The sequence below is a fragment of the Salvelinus alpinus genome, chromosome 15 (genome assembly GCF_045679555.1).
Source record: "Salvelinus alpinus chromosome 15, SLU_Salpinus.1, whole genome shotgun sequence".
NCBI lineage: Eukaryota > Metazoa > Chordata > Actinopteri > Salmoniformes > Salmonidae > Salvelinus > Salvelinus alpinus.
Genome location: NC_092100.1, coordinates 53,679,377 through 53,699,236, shown reverse-complemented (window position 1 = coordinate 53,699,236; position 19,860 = coordinate 53,679,377). Strand labels below are relative to the sequence as shown.

At 41.8% G+C, this 19,860-nt stretch overlaps 1 protein-coding gene across 2 annotated transcripts in view; it reads right to left on the bottom strand.

Moving 5' to 3' along the window:
- The window catches only part of LOC139540334 (anoctamin-1-like), a 67,114-nt gene extending 55,405 nt beyond the window's left edge, over window positions 1-11,709 (bottom strand). For both annotated transcript variants that reach the window (XM_071344088.1, XM_071344090.1), the window contains exons 1-2: window positions 11,557-11,709; window positions 933-1,114 (exon numbers count right to left, since the gene is read on the bottom strand). In XM_071344088.1, the coding sequence (XP_071200189.1) occupies window positions 933-1,040 (108 nt within the window). In that variant the 5' untranslated portion in view covers window positions 1,041-1,114; window positions 11,557-11,709. The remainder of the gene's footprint in view (window positions 1-932; window positions 1,115-11,556) is intronic.
- Between the last annotated feature and the right edge of the window lie 8,151 nt (window positions 11,710-19,860).

Genomic DNA, 19,860 nt, shown 5'->3' with positions numbered 1-19,860 from the left:
ACAGTTGGCACTATGCTTCGGGGCAGGAAGCGTTCTCCTGGAATCTGCCAAACCCAGATTCGTCCGTCAGACTGCCAGATGGTGAAGCGTGATTCATCACTCCAGAGAATGTTTCCACTGCTCCAGAGTCCAATGGCGGCGAGTTTAACACCACTCCAGCCAACACTTGGCATTGCGCATGGTGATCTTAGGCTTGTGTGCGGCTGCTCGGCCATGCAAAACCATTTCATGAAGCTCCGAAAAGTTATTGTGCTGACGTTGCTTCCAGAGGCAGTTTGGAACTCGGTAGTGAGTGTTGCAACTGAGGACAGACGATTTTTACACACTCAGCGGTCCCATTCTGTGAGCTTGTATGGCCTACCACTTCGTGGCTGAGCCATTGTTGCTCCTACACGTTTCCACTTCACAATAACAGCACTTACAGTTAACCAGGGCAGCTCTAGCAGAGCAGAAATGTGACGAACTGACATGTTTGAAAGGTGGCATCCTATGACGGTGCCACGTTGAAAGTCACTGAGCTCTTGAGTAACGCCATTCTACCGCCAATGTTTGTCTATGGAGATTGCATGGTTGTGTGCTCGATTTTGCACACCTGTCAGCAAAGTGTGTGGCTGAAATAGCCGAATCCACTAATTTGAAGGGGTGTCCCCATGGTTTTGTATATATAGTGTACAACAATTGACAAATAGTCAGTTAATAAAAAGGCCATCAATACAAAAGGAAACAAACAATGCAGGAATGAGGTATCCCCACTGTAATCTCAACTTTTCATCGGTCAAACCAACCAATTAGTCTTCCAAGGGTGTTCTACACTGTCAACACTAGTTTTACTGTGCTGGATGTTCTTTCCAGGAATCAGATGTTGCTATGTGCTAGCTACTATGTGCTGTGGACTGTGATTTGCCAGTTGCTGAAAAGTAAAGGTGGCTTACTATGGAATCCGGCTGGACATAGCCTATGTCCTCGATGCCCTTGATATTGATGATATCCACCTCTTTCTCTTTGCCAGGGATGGTGGTGGACCTCTCATTCTTCTCCATGGCTTCCCCAAACTGCTGGCCAGTCTCTTGGGGCTCTCCTGACGGGTCCGGGTCCTGGGTCAGGTGGGCTTTACCTGGGGAGACAAACAGCAAGGTGCACCTCTCAAGTCTCAACACATAAATTCTGGGTTGGTTGTAAAGTACCATACATGATGAATAAGCTTTTCTGTAGGCTATAAAATAGGCCTACATGAGTTCAAATGTATAGGCGCATATAATGTAGAGTATGTGTCCATGATATGCTTCCGGTGCTAAAATTGTAGGAGCATACCTTCAGGCATTCTTTATGCATGTTCCCATCTAGTTCAGGCCATGTTTCAACGTTACAACTGTGAGTTATCACATGCAACACTGACAGCAAGCAGCAGATGTACTGTACATATAGTGGGCCATATCACAGAAATGATCTAGCTCATGGATGTTTGGCTATATAATTGTTTTTAGTGTTTTAAACACCAATTTGAGTGGTCCACAATGTGGTTTTTAAAAATCTTTATTTTGTATTATTATATCATTGCGGAGTGACAATTAAATCAATTGTTCCAACTCTAACTGGATGTGCATGAATATCAAATAAGGATATACTGGCTAAATAATATAAAGTAAGGATATACTGGCTAAATAATATAAAATAAGGCTATACTGGCTAAATAATATAAAATAAGGCTATACTGGCTAAATAATATAAAATAAGGATATACTGGCTAAATAATATGAAATATCAAAAGCTTTTTCATCCCCCTTGTGTAATTCCTTTGCTTAATAATCTATGCAATAACAAAACGGTTATTAAAGTGTAAAGTGCTATTGTTTGTTTTTCATGTTCATCCATAACTAACGCATCCAAAAGCAACATTTATATCTGTGAAATCATCCCTCTCAATCTCCCGCTAGCTGCCCAGGCAGGCCAGGGTCCGACTCAGATGACATCTGAGAGTTTGCAGCTGAGCGGTGTTTATTTTTCAGACATACTGCACTATGTGAATGGCTCCTTGGACCTCTGTTGAACCTCACCCGGATGGTGCTTCTCCTCAACTCAAAGGGAAGATGTGCGTGCATCTTCACTAACATAAGCTACTGTCCAGCTGGTCTCCATCAAGTCCCTGACTATCTCTGACTCAGGGCTCACTTCTCTGCAACATGAATTATCTGTTCGCTTCAAAACATTGGGCTTCCACCCAGTTGTGTGTTTGGCCGTTTAAATAAGCAGACCCGAGGATTAGAAGGAGTCTCCGTGGGAATCATTTTTTTTTTTTTTTTTAAGAATGAAGAGGAAAAGAAAAAGGAAAAAAAATAACTTCCTCTCGTTCTAATATTAGAATGGTCTCTGTGGAATTTGGACAAGCTACACTTCAATTAATATAAATTTGACCATAGGTCAATCGTTCCACACAGGATACTACAAAAATGTTGAATAAAAGAGAAACCAAAGTGCTGTGAATTCACAATTTCTGTTCAATAACCTAATGAAAATGAAATACATTTAATATTACATTTATAAATCAGAATAAAGGAGATATAATGATATCCATAATGGGTCCACAAACACACCCACACATCTAAAGTCCTATAGATTGTATCCAAGTGAACTTAATAAATGGTTAAATATTGCTGAAGGGTGGTTTTGTTATGATAATGTCATGATGTTATAGGTTATCTAAAACATATTAAACATGCCTTTAAATGAACAATGGACTACACTGACAAATATTCGTACTAATATAATGTGTAAATTCATTCTCATCATTCATCCTTAACATTTCCTTTGTTGTTGTGTCCAGTCCCATTCTCATCCATTCTGTTCTTCTTGAACTCTAAAACTCTAAGAACGACAGTATCTCTTCAACTCAAACTGAAACACTCAACTCGAAAGTAAAGTTCTAAATCCCAGTCCTAAAAGAAAAGTCCTTAAACATTGCCAGATTTCTCTTTGACCTGCTTTGAAAAAGTTTGACACTAAGTTATTCATAGAGAGAGAAAAGGTTATACATTTTTTTTTAAACAAAAGGCATGCTTATTCAGCAGAAATCAGTAGACTCTCAACAGAGGTGCACTGTTAGATCTCCCAGACCAGACCAGACCCGATGGTACTCCAATTAGAACAACCTTGCAAAGTCAACAACAATCTCACTAGACACACACAGTACTAGACACAGAATCAGGTTATCCTTCCACCACAAACCAAATTGTAATCCAACACCAAACCCTACTCAAAGTGTGTGTCTAGCTACATCCCAGTCCCTATAAGACAATGGAAGGGGATGTATAGGATCCATATAGGACCAGAGATGATGACATCATGGGCTAGTGGGGTAATCAAATATGTTTTATGCATATATTTTCGTTATTAAAGCAGGTGTTGACTGAGAGCCAAATGCCTAATCAGTCCTGAGGTCAATGTTCGTGACTCTTCCAGTTTGACAAACATATGAAGAGTTTAGTTCCAAAACGCTATATCCACAAATTGTTCACATTTGTGTTTTTTTTATCAGAAATTATTGGTCATCGGTACCTTAATTTGTGTGTAAAATATTACTGTTCTCAGATGTTTAATTCATAGAATTTTAGATGTGTGTTAAAATGGGTTTTGTTGCAAAACACTATGTTGCACTCCTGCTATCATCATTACGCACACCTGCCATCATCATTACGCATACCTTATTTTTGTACTCCTTTTTCATGATATCCAATTGGTAGTTACAGTCTTGTCCCATTTCTGCAACTTTCGTACAGACTCGGGAGAGTTGAAGGTCGAGAGCCATGTGTCCTCCGAAACACGACCCTGACAAGCCGCACTGCTTCGTGATACATGCTCGCTTAACCCGGAAGCCAGCCGCACCAATGTGTCAGAGGAAACACCGTACAACTTGTGACCAAAGTCAGCGGGCATGCGCCCGGCCAGCCACAAGGAGTCGCTAGAGCGAGATGGGACAAGGAAATCCTAGCCAGACAAAACCTCCCGTAACCCGGACGACACTGGACCAATTGTGCGCCGCCTTGTGTCTCCCGATCGTGGCCGGCTGCAACACAGCCTTGGATCGAACCCAGGTCTGTAATGACGCCTTAATCACTGCGATGCAGTTCCTTAGGCCGCTGCGCCACTCGGGAGGCACCCGACCATGTTATTTTTGGGAAGTGTATTTGATTCTGAGTTCGGACATATAAAGTTTATACGTGAAAACTATTTCTAAGACGCATACATTCAGTTGTCCCGAACTCACTTCGCTAGCGCTAAAGACAGAGACTCACTCGGCTGGGGGGAGGACATGCGCAGATCAAATACAGAGCTGAAACGCCAATTAAGGTGTTTACACGGCCTAATAATTTGAATGATTGCTCAGAAAACAAGGTGTTTAAATCGGCTTCAATTAAGATAAGCACAGTAAGGTGTTTACATGACTATTGCATAATATGCCTACTGCCGTAATGGTGCAGCCAGAAGAGCCTGGTTCCTCTCCAGGACTTCCTTCTAGAAATATGTTGTGATCTATGTTACTGTAAAAGCACTTTATGACAACTGCTGACGCAAAAAGGGTTTTATACATTTGATTGATTGATTGATTGATTGATTTATTGATTGATTGAATGATTCGATGGGACACCATAGGTCATAAGACAACCTAGCAAGTGAAAGTGACCACGGTGTGTTGACACTACAAGGACACTGCATTTCATCCCACATCCCAAAAAGCATCTGCCACATGACGGTCCCCAAGGCAGGAAGTGGAAGGGTGGTGTAGCAGCGAATCTTTCTGGAGACCCTGAGCTAATGACATTGCAGGGTTTCAGGGGCCCTACAGTTAAACTAGCATGTGATGTGTGTAAACACATAGTAATTCCAAAGCAGATATTGAGTTAACGACGCAGTCTCTAACCTATGTATCATTTCAAACAGTTGTTTTGAAAGTGGTGCTCACGAGCCAAAACGGGTCCCTGTTTTTTGTTTACTGTGTCATCCAGTTGTACACTAGGTCATCCATTTCATGTGATATGTTACACATTTAGCAATTTATATGATATCACCCTAGATTCAGTACAATTTGCATGCCGCCCCAACAGATCCATGAATGATGCAATTGCCATCACACTGCACACTGCCCTATCCCATCTGGAAAAGAGGAATACCTATGTAAGAATGCTGTTTATTGACTACAGCTCAGCCTTCAACACCATAGTGCACTCCAAGCTCATCACTAAGCTCGGTGCCCTGGGTACTAACACCGCTAGGCTCGCTAAGTCCTGGATTTCCTGATGGGACCAAACCCGCTACGCCGATCATCAACACTGGGGCTCCACAAGGGTGCATGCTCAGCCCCCTCCTGTACTGCCTGTTGACCCAGGACTGCGTGGCCACGCATGTCTCCAACTCAATCATCAAGTTTGACACAACAGTGGTAGGTAGGCCTGATTACCAACAACAACGAGACAGCCTACAGGGAGGAGGTGAGGGACTTGAGGAGACAGCAGAAGGAGCACGCCCCCATCCACATCAACGGGGCCGCAATGGAGAGGATGAAAAACTTCACTAAGCAAGGGTGTGGTGAAGAAGACCTCAGGAGGCTAAACAAATTCCATTTGGCCCTTAAGACCCTCACAAACTTCTACAGATGCACGATTGAGAGCACCTGGTACGACAACTGCACCATCCACAACCGCAGGGCTCTCAAGAGGGTGGTGCGGTCAGCCCAGCGCATCACCGGGGGCACACTGTCTGCCCTCCAGCACATCTACAGCACCCGGTGTCACAGAAAGGCCAAGAAGATCATCAAGGACCTCAGCCACATGAGCCATGGCCTGTTCACCCCGCTACCATCTTGTAGATGGAGACAGTACAGATGCCACAAAGCTGGGACCGAGAGACTGAAAAACTAACTTTCTAGCTCCAGGCCATCAGACTGTTAAATAGTCACAACTAGCCGGCCTCCGCCCTGTACACTGCCCTGAACATTAGTCACTGTTACTAGCCAGCAACCACCCGGTACTCGACCCTGCACCTAAGAGATTGCTGCCCTATGTACATACTGTAGTCATTGACCACTGGTCAGTTTAATAATGTTCACATACTGTTTTACCTACTTAATATGTATATACTGTATTCTAGTCAAGGATCATCCTACATACAGTTGAAGTCGGAAGTTTACATACACCTTAGCAAAATACATTTAAACTCAGTTTTTCACAATTCCTGACATTTAATCCTATTAAAATTCCCCGTCTTATGTCAGTTAGGATCACCACTTTATTTTAAGAATATGAAATGTCAGAATAATAGTAGAGAGAATGATTTATTTCAGCTTTTATTTCTTTCATCACATTCCCAGTGGGTCAGAAGTTTACATATAGTCAATTAGTATTTGGTAGCATTGCCTTTAAATTGTATAACTTGGGTCAAACATTTCGGGTAGCCTTCCACAAGCTTCCCACAATAAGTTGGGTGAATTTTGGCCCATTCCTCCTGACAGAGCTGGTGGAACTGAGTCAGGTTTGTAGGCCTCCTTGCTCGCACACGCTTTTTCAGTTCTGCCCACACATTTTCTATAGGATTGAGGTCAGGGCTTTGTGATGGCCACTCCAATACCTTGACTTTGTTGTCCTTAAGCCATTTTGCCATAACTTTGGAAGTATCTTTTGGGTCATTGTTAATTTGGAAGATCCAAGCTTTAACTTCCTGACTGATGTCTTGAGAAATTGCTTCAATATATCCACATACTTTTGCCGACTCATGATGCCATCTATTTTGTGAAGTGCACCAGTCCCTCCTGCAGCAAAGCACCCCCACAACATGATGCTGCCACCCCCGTGCTTCACGGTTGGGATGGTGTTCTTCGGCTTGCAAGCGTCCCCCTTTTCCTCCAAGCATAACGATGGTCATTATGGCCAAATAGTTATATTTTTGTTTCATCAGGCCAGAGGACATTTCACCAAAAAGTACAATCTTTGTCCCCATGTGCAGTTGCAAACCGTAGTCTGGCTTTTTTTATGGCGGTTTTTGGAGCAGTGGCTTCTTCCTTCCTGAGCGGCCTTTCAGGTTATGTCGATATAAGACTCATTTCACTGTGGATATAGATACTTTTGTACCTGTGAAGATGCTGGCGGAAACAAGGTCCTTTGCTGTTGTTCTGAGATTAATTTGCACTTTTCACACCAAAGTACGTTCATCTCTAGGAGACATAACGCGTCTCCTTCCTGAGTGGTATGACGGTTGCGTGGTCCCATGGTGTTAATACTTGCACACTATTGTTTGTACAGATGAGCGTGGTACCTTCAGGCGTTTGGAAATTGCTCCCAAGGATGAACCAGACTTGTGGAGGTCTACAATTTTTTTCTGAGGTCTTGGCTGATTTCTTTTGATTTTCCCATGATGTCAAGCAGAGGCACTGAGTTTGAAGGTAGGCATTGAAATACATCCACAGGTACACCTCCAATTGACTCAAATGATGTCAAATAGCCTATCAGAAGCTTTTAAAGCCATGACATTATTTTATGGAATTTTCCAAGCTGTTTAAAGGCACATTCAACTTACTGTATGTAAACTTCTGACCCACTGTAATTGTGATACAGTGAATTATAAGTGAAATTGTTTGGAAAATTACTTGTGTCATGCACAAAGTAGATGTCCTAACCGACTTGCCAAAACTATAGTTTGTTAACAAGAAATTTGTGGAGTGGTCGAGTTTTAATGAATCCAACCTAAGTGTATGTAAACTTCCGACTTCAACTGTTACTACGGCTGTACACATCTTTTCTATTCATATACTGTCCATAATGTCTATACACACCATCAAATACTTGTACATTATATTTATATTCCGGACTCTGACATTGCTCGTTCAAAAAATGTATATATTTCTTAATTCCTTTCTTTTTCTTTTTGGGATTTCCGTGTATTGTTTTGTATTGTCAGGTATTGCTGCACTGTTGGAGCTAGGAACATAAGCATTTCACTACACCTGCGATAATATCTGCTAAATATGTGTACACGACCAATAAATCACATTTGATTTGATTTTGATCTGATGCGAATTTTCCAATTTGTGTGATATGGTATAAATTATGTTCCAATTCGTGCGATATCTTATAAATTTGTTGTGATTAAGACACAGTGCATTTTTAAGTAATTGGACTGAACATATGTAACAATCCCAATGTAACCAAACCAAAATGTATCACATGCACATTGACAGCACATAGGGCCCAGACCTAATGACACTTCAGATTTGAGGGGGGCCCTTGAGTTTAAGAAAATGTGTAATGTGTGAGTACATATTAGACAAATTGTCCAGGAAATATTGAAAAGAAGAACAGTCTTGTTGTCTTACATGATAAACCAAACACATTTATCAGTTACACGTTTCTCAAGTCTCTCACTTACAGTGTGGATAGCCGCAACCTACAATACGAACTTGATAGGCTGCACTGTAAAACTTTTCTCTCATAATTTACAGCATTATACTGGCAGCAGAGTTGCCAGGTAAGTACTGTAATTTGCTTTACAGCAGGGATGCTGTATAATGTTATACAGTAAAAACAATTGTGCCGTCTAATACAGTTATACAGTTACAGTAATATGATGGCAACTCTGATGCCAGTATAATGCTGTCAATTTACAGTACAGCATGTTACCGAAACCAGTTTTACAGTACTAATACTCTTATTGTAGTCTTTTCGGTAATTGTATTTAATGAATTAATTCATTAATGGATGGATGAAATTCATTGAGGGGAGGCTGGGTTTGCAATTTACAGTTTTACTGTAATTGCATGGGATTGGTGCAAGCAGGTTGGCTGCCAGGTAATGTGTTTACATATACAGCATATGAAATGTAAACATTAAGAACACCTGCTCTTTCCATGGAATAGACTGACCAGGTGAATCCAGGTGAAAGCTATGATCCCTTATTGATGTCACTTGTTAAATCCACTTCAATCAGTTTAGATTATCACTATAGATTAACGGGAGAAGACAGAGGGTGAATGGGCAAGACAAAATGTGTAAGTGTCATTGGATGGGGTATGATGGTAGATGCCAGGCGGCTTGTGTCAAGAACTGCAACGCAGGTCCTAATGTTTTGTACACTCAGTGTATATCAATATTTGGTTTTTAATATCACTTGCACTTCTAGAGGCCTTAACAAAGGCTTCCAAACCTGCAGTGACTACAGGACAAAACAGACCAAGGGCATGGCAAACATTCAACCATTAAAGGTTTGAGACTTGCTGCTCCTCTACTATGCCCCCTATACACATTTCATTGTTGGGACACTACTAGCACATATCAGTTAAATTGGTACAGCACTCTCACTCACGGGTACAACAGATGTAGCCTCTTGCAAGGCACACCTCAAAATATGTTCATGAGCCAGAAATAACAATACTATGCACCCACCAAAAATACGGTAGGGTACTGTTTTCTGTCGGTTATAACTAGAGTACCATTTGAAATACAGTAGATCTTTACAGAAATATATACTGTTAAACCAATGTTTCATTGGAATTTAAGGTATAATTGACGAGTTCCACCTAAAATCACATGTTAGTTGTATTGGATAATACTGTAAAAATAACAAGATATTTTAACAGTGTACACAGAAGGTGCTGAAAATATTTGTCCACTTCACCGCTGCTTCAAAAAATGGTCTGTGCTTCATGCGTCTCACCTGACAGCATGAAACTGACTTTTTTTTGTCTACAGTATACATAAGCTATTACTGTAAAGCAATACAGAGATGGGAATCTTTGATGGGGTGGGGGCCACCAAAAACCTGAACTTATCATGAGGGGCCGCAATTGCTAATATCCATATCCGCCCCTGTCCCCAATTGCAAGAAAAAAAATTGTGCCCCCCCCTCTTGACAGTAGAGATTAGTTTTAGACAGTAAAACTTAGTTTTAGAGTCAATTTCGTGCAATTCTACACATTTTGCCATGGGGTGTAGAGAAAATGTTGCAGTTTTAAAGCAAGTTTTCTGCAATTCTACATATTTTGCCATGGGGCGGAGAGAAGATTGTACAACACATTTCAGCTCATTTCCTCCAATTATACACATTTTGCAATAGGGTGGAGATCAAAATCCCATCTAAAAAATGTTAGCTGACAGGCTAATTGACTGACTATCAGTGACTGACAAAACAAGAGAACTGCTGATCCACAACCAAGTTTACATATTGCACCTTGTTTATTCTACTATTCTAACTTGTAACAGTAAGTTGAGACCCCTGGTGGAAATTGATCAGAGGGCCCATCCCTGAAATGCAGTATGTTAAAGTAATTTTCACAAGAGGCTACCAATAATAGGCTACCAATAATAGTATTTTTCTGCATTTTACCCATAATGCAATGCAATTTAATTCTGTAAAACCTATAAAGTATTTTACTGTATGTTCTACAGTGTTTTACTGTTGAAATTACAGAAAAGTCTTACAGTGTGTAATGACTGAACACGCAATGCATGCAGCATCGACAATATGACCTTCTGACAGCCTTGCACAGTGCACACCGACCTGACTGACAAAGACAGGTGAGGGTTTTGCGACAGGAAAAACTCCTCTCTCACAACATGATCGTCATACTCCTGGATTAGTTTGTACACCTGACACCATAGAATAGGAATTGGCTTCCCCTCCTCGAGCTCGACTGTCACTAAATCACATCCAAACAATAGGAAAGGTACAAGTGGATGTTCCTGCTTCTGAGTGCATTTCAGTGCTAGAAGCGTCACTACAGCCCGTGGTTCAATTCCAAGCTGTATCACAACTGGCCGTGATTGGAAGTCCCATAGGGCGGCGCACAATTGGCCCAGCGTCGTTAGGGTTTGGCCGGGGGTAGGCCGTCATTGTAAAGAAGAATATATTCTTAACTGACTTCACTAGTTAAATAAAGATTTTTTTATAAATGCTTTGGCCGAAACAATGCGCTCCAAATCAGACCTTTGTAGCTCCTTATTTTAAACTGTCAATGGGATTGCCGAATGTTTGTATACCAAATCATATACTAACATTTTGTACAGATACATACTGAAGCCTAGTTTCATGTCTGTGTCTGTATAACAAAACTTTTTTAACGTTTGCTCAGACTCAAAAATATAACGATTATCTCCTGCTCTCGCTGCTTGAATTCCCTTTCATCTAGCGGAGTCCGACCTATGCAAAGCGCTGCAGGTTAACCAGCTCTCTTTACAGTTCAAGTTAAAGATGCAAAAGACCAAAGTAAATAATTAAATCACTGCATTTTCTATCACACTCATAATTACACCATTGTATCAATTCACAAAACAATCGAAAAATAGATACACGTCTCTTTGTATGTTTATTACATCGTTATTACGCATGCAAATTAAAGGGTGTTATTGTCCTGCGTGAGAAATTGAGTTGACATGTATAATTTTGAAAAATGCATTTAAACACAAAATATAATAGTTTGCTGTGACAATGTGACAATGTCTTGTCATTGTTTCACCATCCCCACATTGCCATACCAACTGAAAAACATTATACAGAGATGTATCAGCAACTTTATACCTGCAGTGGATGAAATAAAAAGCCTCCGGTCCAACCTGCTGAGAAGGTTTACAGAGAATTTAAATCCATAGTGACCATCAAGCAGTCAGCCTCTCCTCGTTGTTCCCGCGGACAGTCAGTGCGCGCTGCGCTCTTGTCAGCCCTCCTTCGTCGAGTCGCGCGAAAAGTGTGAGGCAGAGGAACATGCATGAAGATCTATATCTGAGGCAGTCCCTCTTTTCCTCTTTGCCATTGAAGTATCAGCCCATTTTTTATGGCGTAGAGTAAACCAAATTTAATTTAGGAGCCAAACATGCCCAACTCAATAATCTAATTCGCCAATACATTTAGGCAGGCCATATATTTAGGCTGTATTGGATTATCCATCAGGGTTTGTTCCATATGCATGAGACTGCTTCACTTGATTGGGCATTATTCTGTCCCACAAATACCATAACTTACCACAATGTAATAATGAGGTGCTTTGAACCACTAAAACGAGTGGCAACTGAGCTGCCACCACCTTAATTAAGGGAGACAAAACCTTAATTTTGCTGGAGTATTGAAACATATGGGTGTGAGGGTAGTGGGACAGATTTAAGGTGTACTGAAACATTCATCCTGAGGTGTTCTGAAACATGACAAGGTGTGTTTTAAACAGTGGTGGTCGGTGCTGTTTAAGATGATGGAGGACAAAACATTTTTTCATGACCTTATTTCTATTACAGCATATTGGATGACTGTCATTCATATTACATTCGCCCATTTCAATGTAACAGGGATAGGTTTAAGCTACTACATGAAACTCACATTTTCCCTATACCCATCATGAGGTTGCTACAACCTAGCCTACGAATTAAAGTTGACAAAGTAGGTGCACACAGGTCGAGAGAAAGATTTGAAGTGACAGACAGTCACACATTCAATACAGTGACACACTCTCCTGCATCTAGCTGATCTAGGGTGTAATCATTAGTCCAACAGTTGCAAATGAGAGTTTCTATTGGAAAAATTCAGGTATGTTTGTCCCTGTTACGTTTGCTTCCGTTTAAGAAAAGTTGTTCAACAGATTCGACGGAATGAATACACCCCTGATCAAGCGTAAACACAGTTCACTTTCATAACAGCCGCATGTTATTCCTTCTCGCATCAATGCACTCTCCTCCTCACCTTTTCCCTTCGATTGTGGACTTCAATGCATAACACATCAGCTGTATGAGACCAGGCGAAAAAACCTTTCCAAGCCAAATCATATCATAACCGCTACACACAGCCTACATCGTTGTCCCCATATTAGCTAAAGTAATGCCATAGTCAACATAGCTAATATAACTACTGTGTTAGTAAACCAGCTACAATCATGCAGTAACGTTAGTGTTCAGCCAGTAAGCAATTTAGCACTTACACCGGCGGGCCCTGGTGGCAATAAATTAGTAAAACCAAAAGCTTACCTTGACTTGGAAGAGTTCCAATGTTGTGTTGGATAGTCATAGCCAGCTAGCTGACATATCATGCCTCTGTTTGAGCAGGCTAAACTAGCTAGCTGCATTTGCTAGCTAAGTAAGTTAAACTAAAAGTGAAAAAATATATGAAATCTCTCTATCTTGCTTGTCCTTCATTTTGGAAGAAATTCATTTTGTCAACTATTGTCTCGCTCTTTCTTTGAGTCAGCTACTCACAACATTGTATGCACTGCAGTGCTAGCTAACTGTAGTTTACACTTTCAGTACTAGATTAATTCTCTGATCCTTTGATTGGGTGGACAACATGTCAGTTGATGCTGCAAGAGCTCTGATAGGTTGGAGGACGTCCTCCGGAAGTTGTCATAATTACTGTGCAAGTCTATGGAAGGGAGAACCATATATTGAAGTCAATGTACCCAGAGGAGGACGGAAGCTTGCTGTCCTCCGTCTACACCATGTTGCTACCCTACAGAGTGCTGTTGAGGCTACTCTAGACCTTCAATGCAAAACAGTGTGTTTTAATCAATTATTTGGTGACATGAGATTATATTTAGTATAGTTTTATCTAAAAAGGATAACTTTTAAAATGTTTAGCAATTTTTATTTTTATGAAATTCACTGAGGAGGATGATCCTCCCCTTCCTCCTCTGACAAGCCTCCACTGGTTGTAACAGCACTTAATAGAGAGTTGTGCAACACCTTGCCAGAGACTGGGAGCACTAACCCGGAAAAGAGTCTTTATATTCAGAAGAGGGTACATGGCATGGAAGGTTGTTCTGATGGATTGAATCCCAGTACAGTTGAGTTAGATTATATGATTGACAGTTGACAGTGCAGTTGACAGTCTGATTATTGTTCTGATTGGCTTTGGTTAGAATTGGCCAGCCCGTGTGTAACATAGTTTGTATGCATGTTTTTCTACAGGGAGACAGAGAAATAGCAAATAATAACAAGCAATAATTATAGTATATCAATGCATAATTAGGTTATTAACTTGTATAATATGAATACATTGCAAGACCAAAGCTAGAGCAGGCTAAGTTGGTAGTGGCTGTTTAGTGTACCATACAGCATGTGTGGCATACATCATCAACACTAGGTGAAGCTTATACAGTTAGTAGGCGAACAAACCAGCACTTTTAACTAAATAGCTACATTTGCATAAAAAACAAGTGCACGAAAGGCGCAAACAATGACATGTGTCAATTAACAACTACACGTAGCATCAAGAAAACGGATCAATGAATCAAAGTGTTCGTTTGACTTCGACTATTAGCACACGTTTTATTTTACGCGTCATTTCTTGGATTGCTTTGGAGAGTTTCGTCTGAGCGGTTGGGGCTCTCACCTGTATGAGTTCTGGAAGATCCCAAGCAGAGGGGAGGTGTCTGCAAACTTGTTTTATACTATACCACCTCCGTGCCTCAGACTGGGGTAATTCTGAACAGTACCGCAGCACAATGTTTGAAGTTCACATGTTTCCTATGATCTAAACATTTGTCTTCTGATACGGGGGCCCACATTCTTCATACGGCATGTGGCTGTGGTTGAAGGGGTTACAATTCTGAAGAAATGTGCCATCTTACTTCCTGCTCCAGCAGTCTGGGTTTCAATTCCCACATCCAACTTTCATTCCTTCTCTGTTTCTTATCTGTCTAAACAAAGCACTGAAAAAATAAAGGTGGAATTTTACAGAAAAATATTCTCCTTAGCCCTATTCAGACTTGCGATAAGTTAATTTAATATAGACTTTACAAATGCTTTTACTTAAGTCTATGCTTCATTGAGTCCCTGTTTAAGTCTACATATCTCAAGTCTGAATCGGGCTCCATTTGCTCAGTTTTACAAGGCTGGTTGAGCACAACAGTTCAGTCTTGAACACTGGCCGAGTAGACTAAGGCATATTTTTCACAAGTGGGAGACCAGGGTTTACATCCACCTCTCACATGAAAGCCCACTTTATACGTTACCTCCGCTATAACTTGCATAGCCCTAAACATTTCTACTGTAACATTATATATGATCTCACAATGGGCCTGCAACTCTAGCCTATAATTAGTGGCATCTTCTACCCTAACCTCTTTAAAATGTTAATCACAATATTGACTGAAAATCATCATCAATCAATATTTACATCTTAAACCATTGTCAATTTAAAACCATTTCATTGTAAGAGACCTAGTCTGCCAAACCAGTATTTTACATGCACTAAAAAAGAAAAATCTTAAAAACACAACTTATCAGATTGAAGAACGAAGTTGGGTTTCTTTTTTAAACACTTTCTGCATATCATAACACTTACATTCAAACACCTTCCAAACACCAGCTCTCATTTTACATTAAAACACCCTTACATTCAAACACCAGATCTCAGCTTAGGTGCACTACTTTTCATGGTTTGTCTACACAATGATGGTGTTTTGAGTCTTTCTATTTTAACAGTGAACAATAGCCTAACCGATCCACTAATGGCTAGGTACTCCTCTTTGTAAAATGCAATAAGGTCCACCGTGAGCAAATATGAGCTGTGACTGTTGTATTTAGATCTCTCTTGATCTCTATCAAACAGGTGCATCCTACAAGAGAACCCTGACGTATTCCCCCCACCTTTGATATTTGTCTCAAGTGCATTCCATTAAGGGTAACTATCTAGTAGGTCCTTCATTCAACTCCTACACTCAACTCTAACTGATTGTACTAGATCTGTCACCTCAACCTTTGGTGTGATAGAATCAACCATTTCAGGAAACCCTTGTTAGTCACGCATAATGACAACAATCGTATGATAATCATCATCTTTAAGGTCGTCCTTGTTAGTAGAGAATCTCACTTGCTTACTGCTTGACATTAGTTATACGAGTTCACCTCAAATACTACGATAGAGCTTTTCTTGTCCATGCGACCTGACCAGGTAAAACTCTACCTGAGTATTTGAGTTGTCATTAAACTCAAATGACTTCAAGCTAAAAAAAAATAAGGGAGATTCCCTCCTAAAATGGTTATCCACAAGGCCTGAGGCTTTTGGCCAACATTCTTACAATTAAATGGCAATTGAATAATATGATTTGCCTTCACATACGCACTTCAAGCAGACAAAACACAAGTGAACAATTAGAACAAGAACTCAGTGGCCATGCCACAACATTATTAAAGACTAGACTGGAACTTTAACACTTTAGAGTAAAGCAATCTGATAGTTTCTTGTTCTTTGGTGCAATATTAAGTGGTAATACAATCAATAGAGCCACACCACACAAAGAAAGACATTTTGTGACATGGTAGAGTGAACCCAAGAGCAGAGAATGAACCAGACCAGGAATCAGCGACTTGGAAAAAACTTAAATACTTGAGAACGTGACAATACAGGAAAACTCAAAACTCAAAACAACAAACACTAATGTAGGGGAAACATACAGGGAACTGAATTCAAGAGCTAACAAAGGGAAACAGAAAACAAACCTCTCTTAAAGGGGAAATAATGAAATGATAAGACACACCTGAGTAACATAAAGTATCTAGGGCAGTCTCTGCCGCCCTCTGGTGCCAGGAGGAACCATGACGAACCCCCCCTCCTAGGAGCAGCTTCAGCCGCGGAGCCATGACGACCACCACATAGTCGGTTGAGGTTTCTAACAAGACCCGGATCCAGGATGTCCCGGGCAGGCACCCACGCCCGTTCCTCGGGACCGTAGCCCTCTGTCCACCAGGTACTGCAGGGTCCCTCGGAACCGACGAGCCTCCAACAGACACCGGACAGTGTAGGCTGGGCGGCCATCCACAAGTTGAGGGGGTGGAGGAGCAGGTGTGGGGGGAGAGAAGGGACTGGTCCTTACCAGCTTGAGACGGGAGACATGGAAGGACGGACAGACCACCATGGACCTGCGAAGCTGGAGAAGATAGGTGACCGGGTTGATGTGACTCAGGATCTTGAATGGTACTATGTAGAGGAGCAAGTTTCCGCGAATCCACCTTTAAGGGAAGATCACGGGTGGTCAGCTACACTTGTTGACCCAGTTGGAGGAGCCGAAGAGGTGTTCGGTGCCGGGTTGCCTGATGCTGATGACGAGCAGAAGAGCGGAGTAAGAAGGATCGCGCTCTGACCAAGTTCGGCGACATCGTCGCATGAACGCCTAGGCTGATGGCACCTCTGCTTCGGCCTCTTGGGGGGGGGGGGGGGGTAGCCTGATGACACTCGGGTAGCCTCCACAAGCTTCCCACAATAAGTTGGGTGAATTTTGTCCCATTCCTCCCGACAGACCTGGGGTAACTGAGTCAGGTTTGTAGGCCTCCTTGCTTACAGATGCTTTTTCAGTTCTGCCCACAAATGTTCTTTGGGATTGAGGTCAGGGCTTTGTGAAGGCCACTCCAATACCTTGACTTTGTTGTTCTTAAGCCAGTTTGCCACAACTTTGGAAGTATGATTGGGGTCATTGTCCATTTGGAAGACCATTTGCGACCAAGCTTTAACTTCCTGACTGATGTCTTGAGATGCTGCTTCAATATATCCACATACTTTTCCCGACTCATGATGCCATCTATTTTGTGAAGTGCACCAGTCCTTCCTGCAGCAAAGCACCCCCACAACATGATGCTGCCATCCCCTTGCTTCACGGTTGGGATGGTGTTGTTCGGCTTGCAAGCCTCCCCCTTTTCCCTCCAAGCATAACAATGGTCATTACTGCCAAACAGTTCTATTCTTGTTTCATCAGACTAGAGGACATTTCTCCAAAAAGTACAATCTTTGTCCCCATGTGCAGTTGCAAATCGTAGTCTGGCTTTTTTATGGAGGTTTTGGAGCAGTGTCTTCTTCCTTGTTGAGCGGCCTTTCAGGTTATGTCGATATAGGACTCGTTTTACTGTGGATATAGATACTTTTGTACCCGTTTCCTCCAGCATCTTCACAAGGTCCTTTGCTGTTGTTCTGGGATTGATTTGCACTTTTTGCACCAAAGTACGTTCATCTCTAGGAGACAGGAGGTGTCTCCTTCCTGAGTGGTATGATGGCTGCGTGGTCCCATGGTGTTAATACTTGCATACTATTGTTTGTACAGATGAGCGTGGTACCTTCAGGCGTTTGGAAATTGCTCCCAAGGATGAACCAGACTTGTGGAGGTCTACAATTTTTTTTCTGAAGTCTTGTCCGCTTTCTTTTGATTTTCCCATGATGTCAAGCAAAGAGGCAGTGAGTTTGAAGGCAGACCTTGAAATACATCCACAGGTACACCTCCAATTGACTCAAATTATGTCAGTTAGCCTATCAGAAGCTTCTAAAGCCATGACATAATTTTCTGGAATTTTCCAAGCTGTTTAAAGGCACAGTCAACTTAGTGTATCTAAACTTCTGACCACTAGAATTGGGATACAGTGAATTTTAAGTGAAATAATCTGTCTGTAAACAATTGTTGGGAAAATGACTTGTGTCATGCACAAAGTAGATGTCCTAACCGACTTGCCAAAACTATAGTTTGTTAACAAGAAATTTCTGGAGTGGTTGAAAACCGAGTTTCAATGACTCCAACCTAAGTGCATGTAAACTTCCGACTTCAACTGTATTCATGTATATTTACCCCAAAAATATATGGGGCATTAGAAAAGATGCAGACAATTACATTGATGGAAGCAACAATCTATCTGCAATATTAAAGCTGATCCACAACTTTTAAAAAAGAGTCTCACAGTGGTTCACCCTGTAAATCTCTGGTGAAGTCTTGATTCATGAAATTATCTGCGGCCCCGGAGTCCACAAAGGCTTGATTCTGGTGCTGATGGTTGTCCCAGTGGAGGGTTGCGGGTAGTGACAGACGGTGACTGGGTTGCCAGGAGGTAACTGCACAGCTCGTCAGGGTCTCTCCCAGTCCTGGTGAGCTCTGGCGTTTCCCGTCAGCTCTGGGCATGTAGCACGGAGATGGCCGAGACCTCCGCAGTAGACGCAGCAGCTTTCGCACATGCGCCTGTCACGCTCCTGTGGGCTCAGACGTGTGCAACCCAGCTGCATGGGATTATCCATGCTGGACTCGGTGGGCTTGGGGTGCTCAGGAAACCGGAATGCTGGAGTGGTGTCAAAAGGGCGCCGTCTCACCCATTCTCGGATGCGGTTGCCAATCCTGATTGACAGCGTTATCATGGACTCGAGATCCTTTCCCAGTTCCCGAGCGGCAAGTTCATCCATGATGGAGTTAGACAGTCCCTGGTGGAAAGCGGTAACCAGTGCCTCCGTATTTCAACCACTCTCGGCGGCGAGGGTGCAGAATTCAATGGCGAAGTCAGCCACTGGTCTGGCCCCTTGGCGGAGGTTAAAATGGAGAACATAACAACACAGGGAAACAAAAAACTCGAAACAACAAACACCAACACTCGAAAACTCACGTGGGGGAAACATACAGGGAGCTAAATTCAAGAGCTAACAAAGGGAAACAGAAAGCACACCTCTCATTAAAGGGGAAACAATAATGAAATGATAAGACACACTTGAGTACCATAAAAAGTCTCTAGGGCGGTCTCTGCCGCTCTCTGGTGCCAGGAGGAACCATAACACATTTAGAGCATTCAATTCCCACATTTGGTTGAGAAAAACATGTTATTTTAGTTGGTTTATCTGAATCAAATCAAATCAAAATCAAATCAACATCTAACCATCTAGCTTCTTGTGAGTTGAGTTCCATAGGTTTCCTTTTTTTGAACCGGTATGTTTCCTGACTAGAAGGTGTTTCTGTCTTTGATTGACATAAATACAGATATAGTAGTCTATGTGGCTGCCTTGCCACTCTCTGTCCACAATGCACCACTGTGCAACAAAGTTTGAGATTGACCCTGGTTCAAGAGACTGTGTAGAGTTACTGTCTGCTACCTTAACCCCTTATAA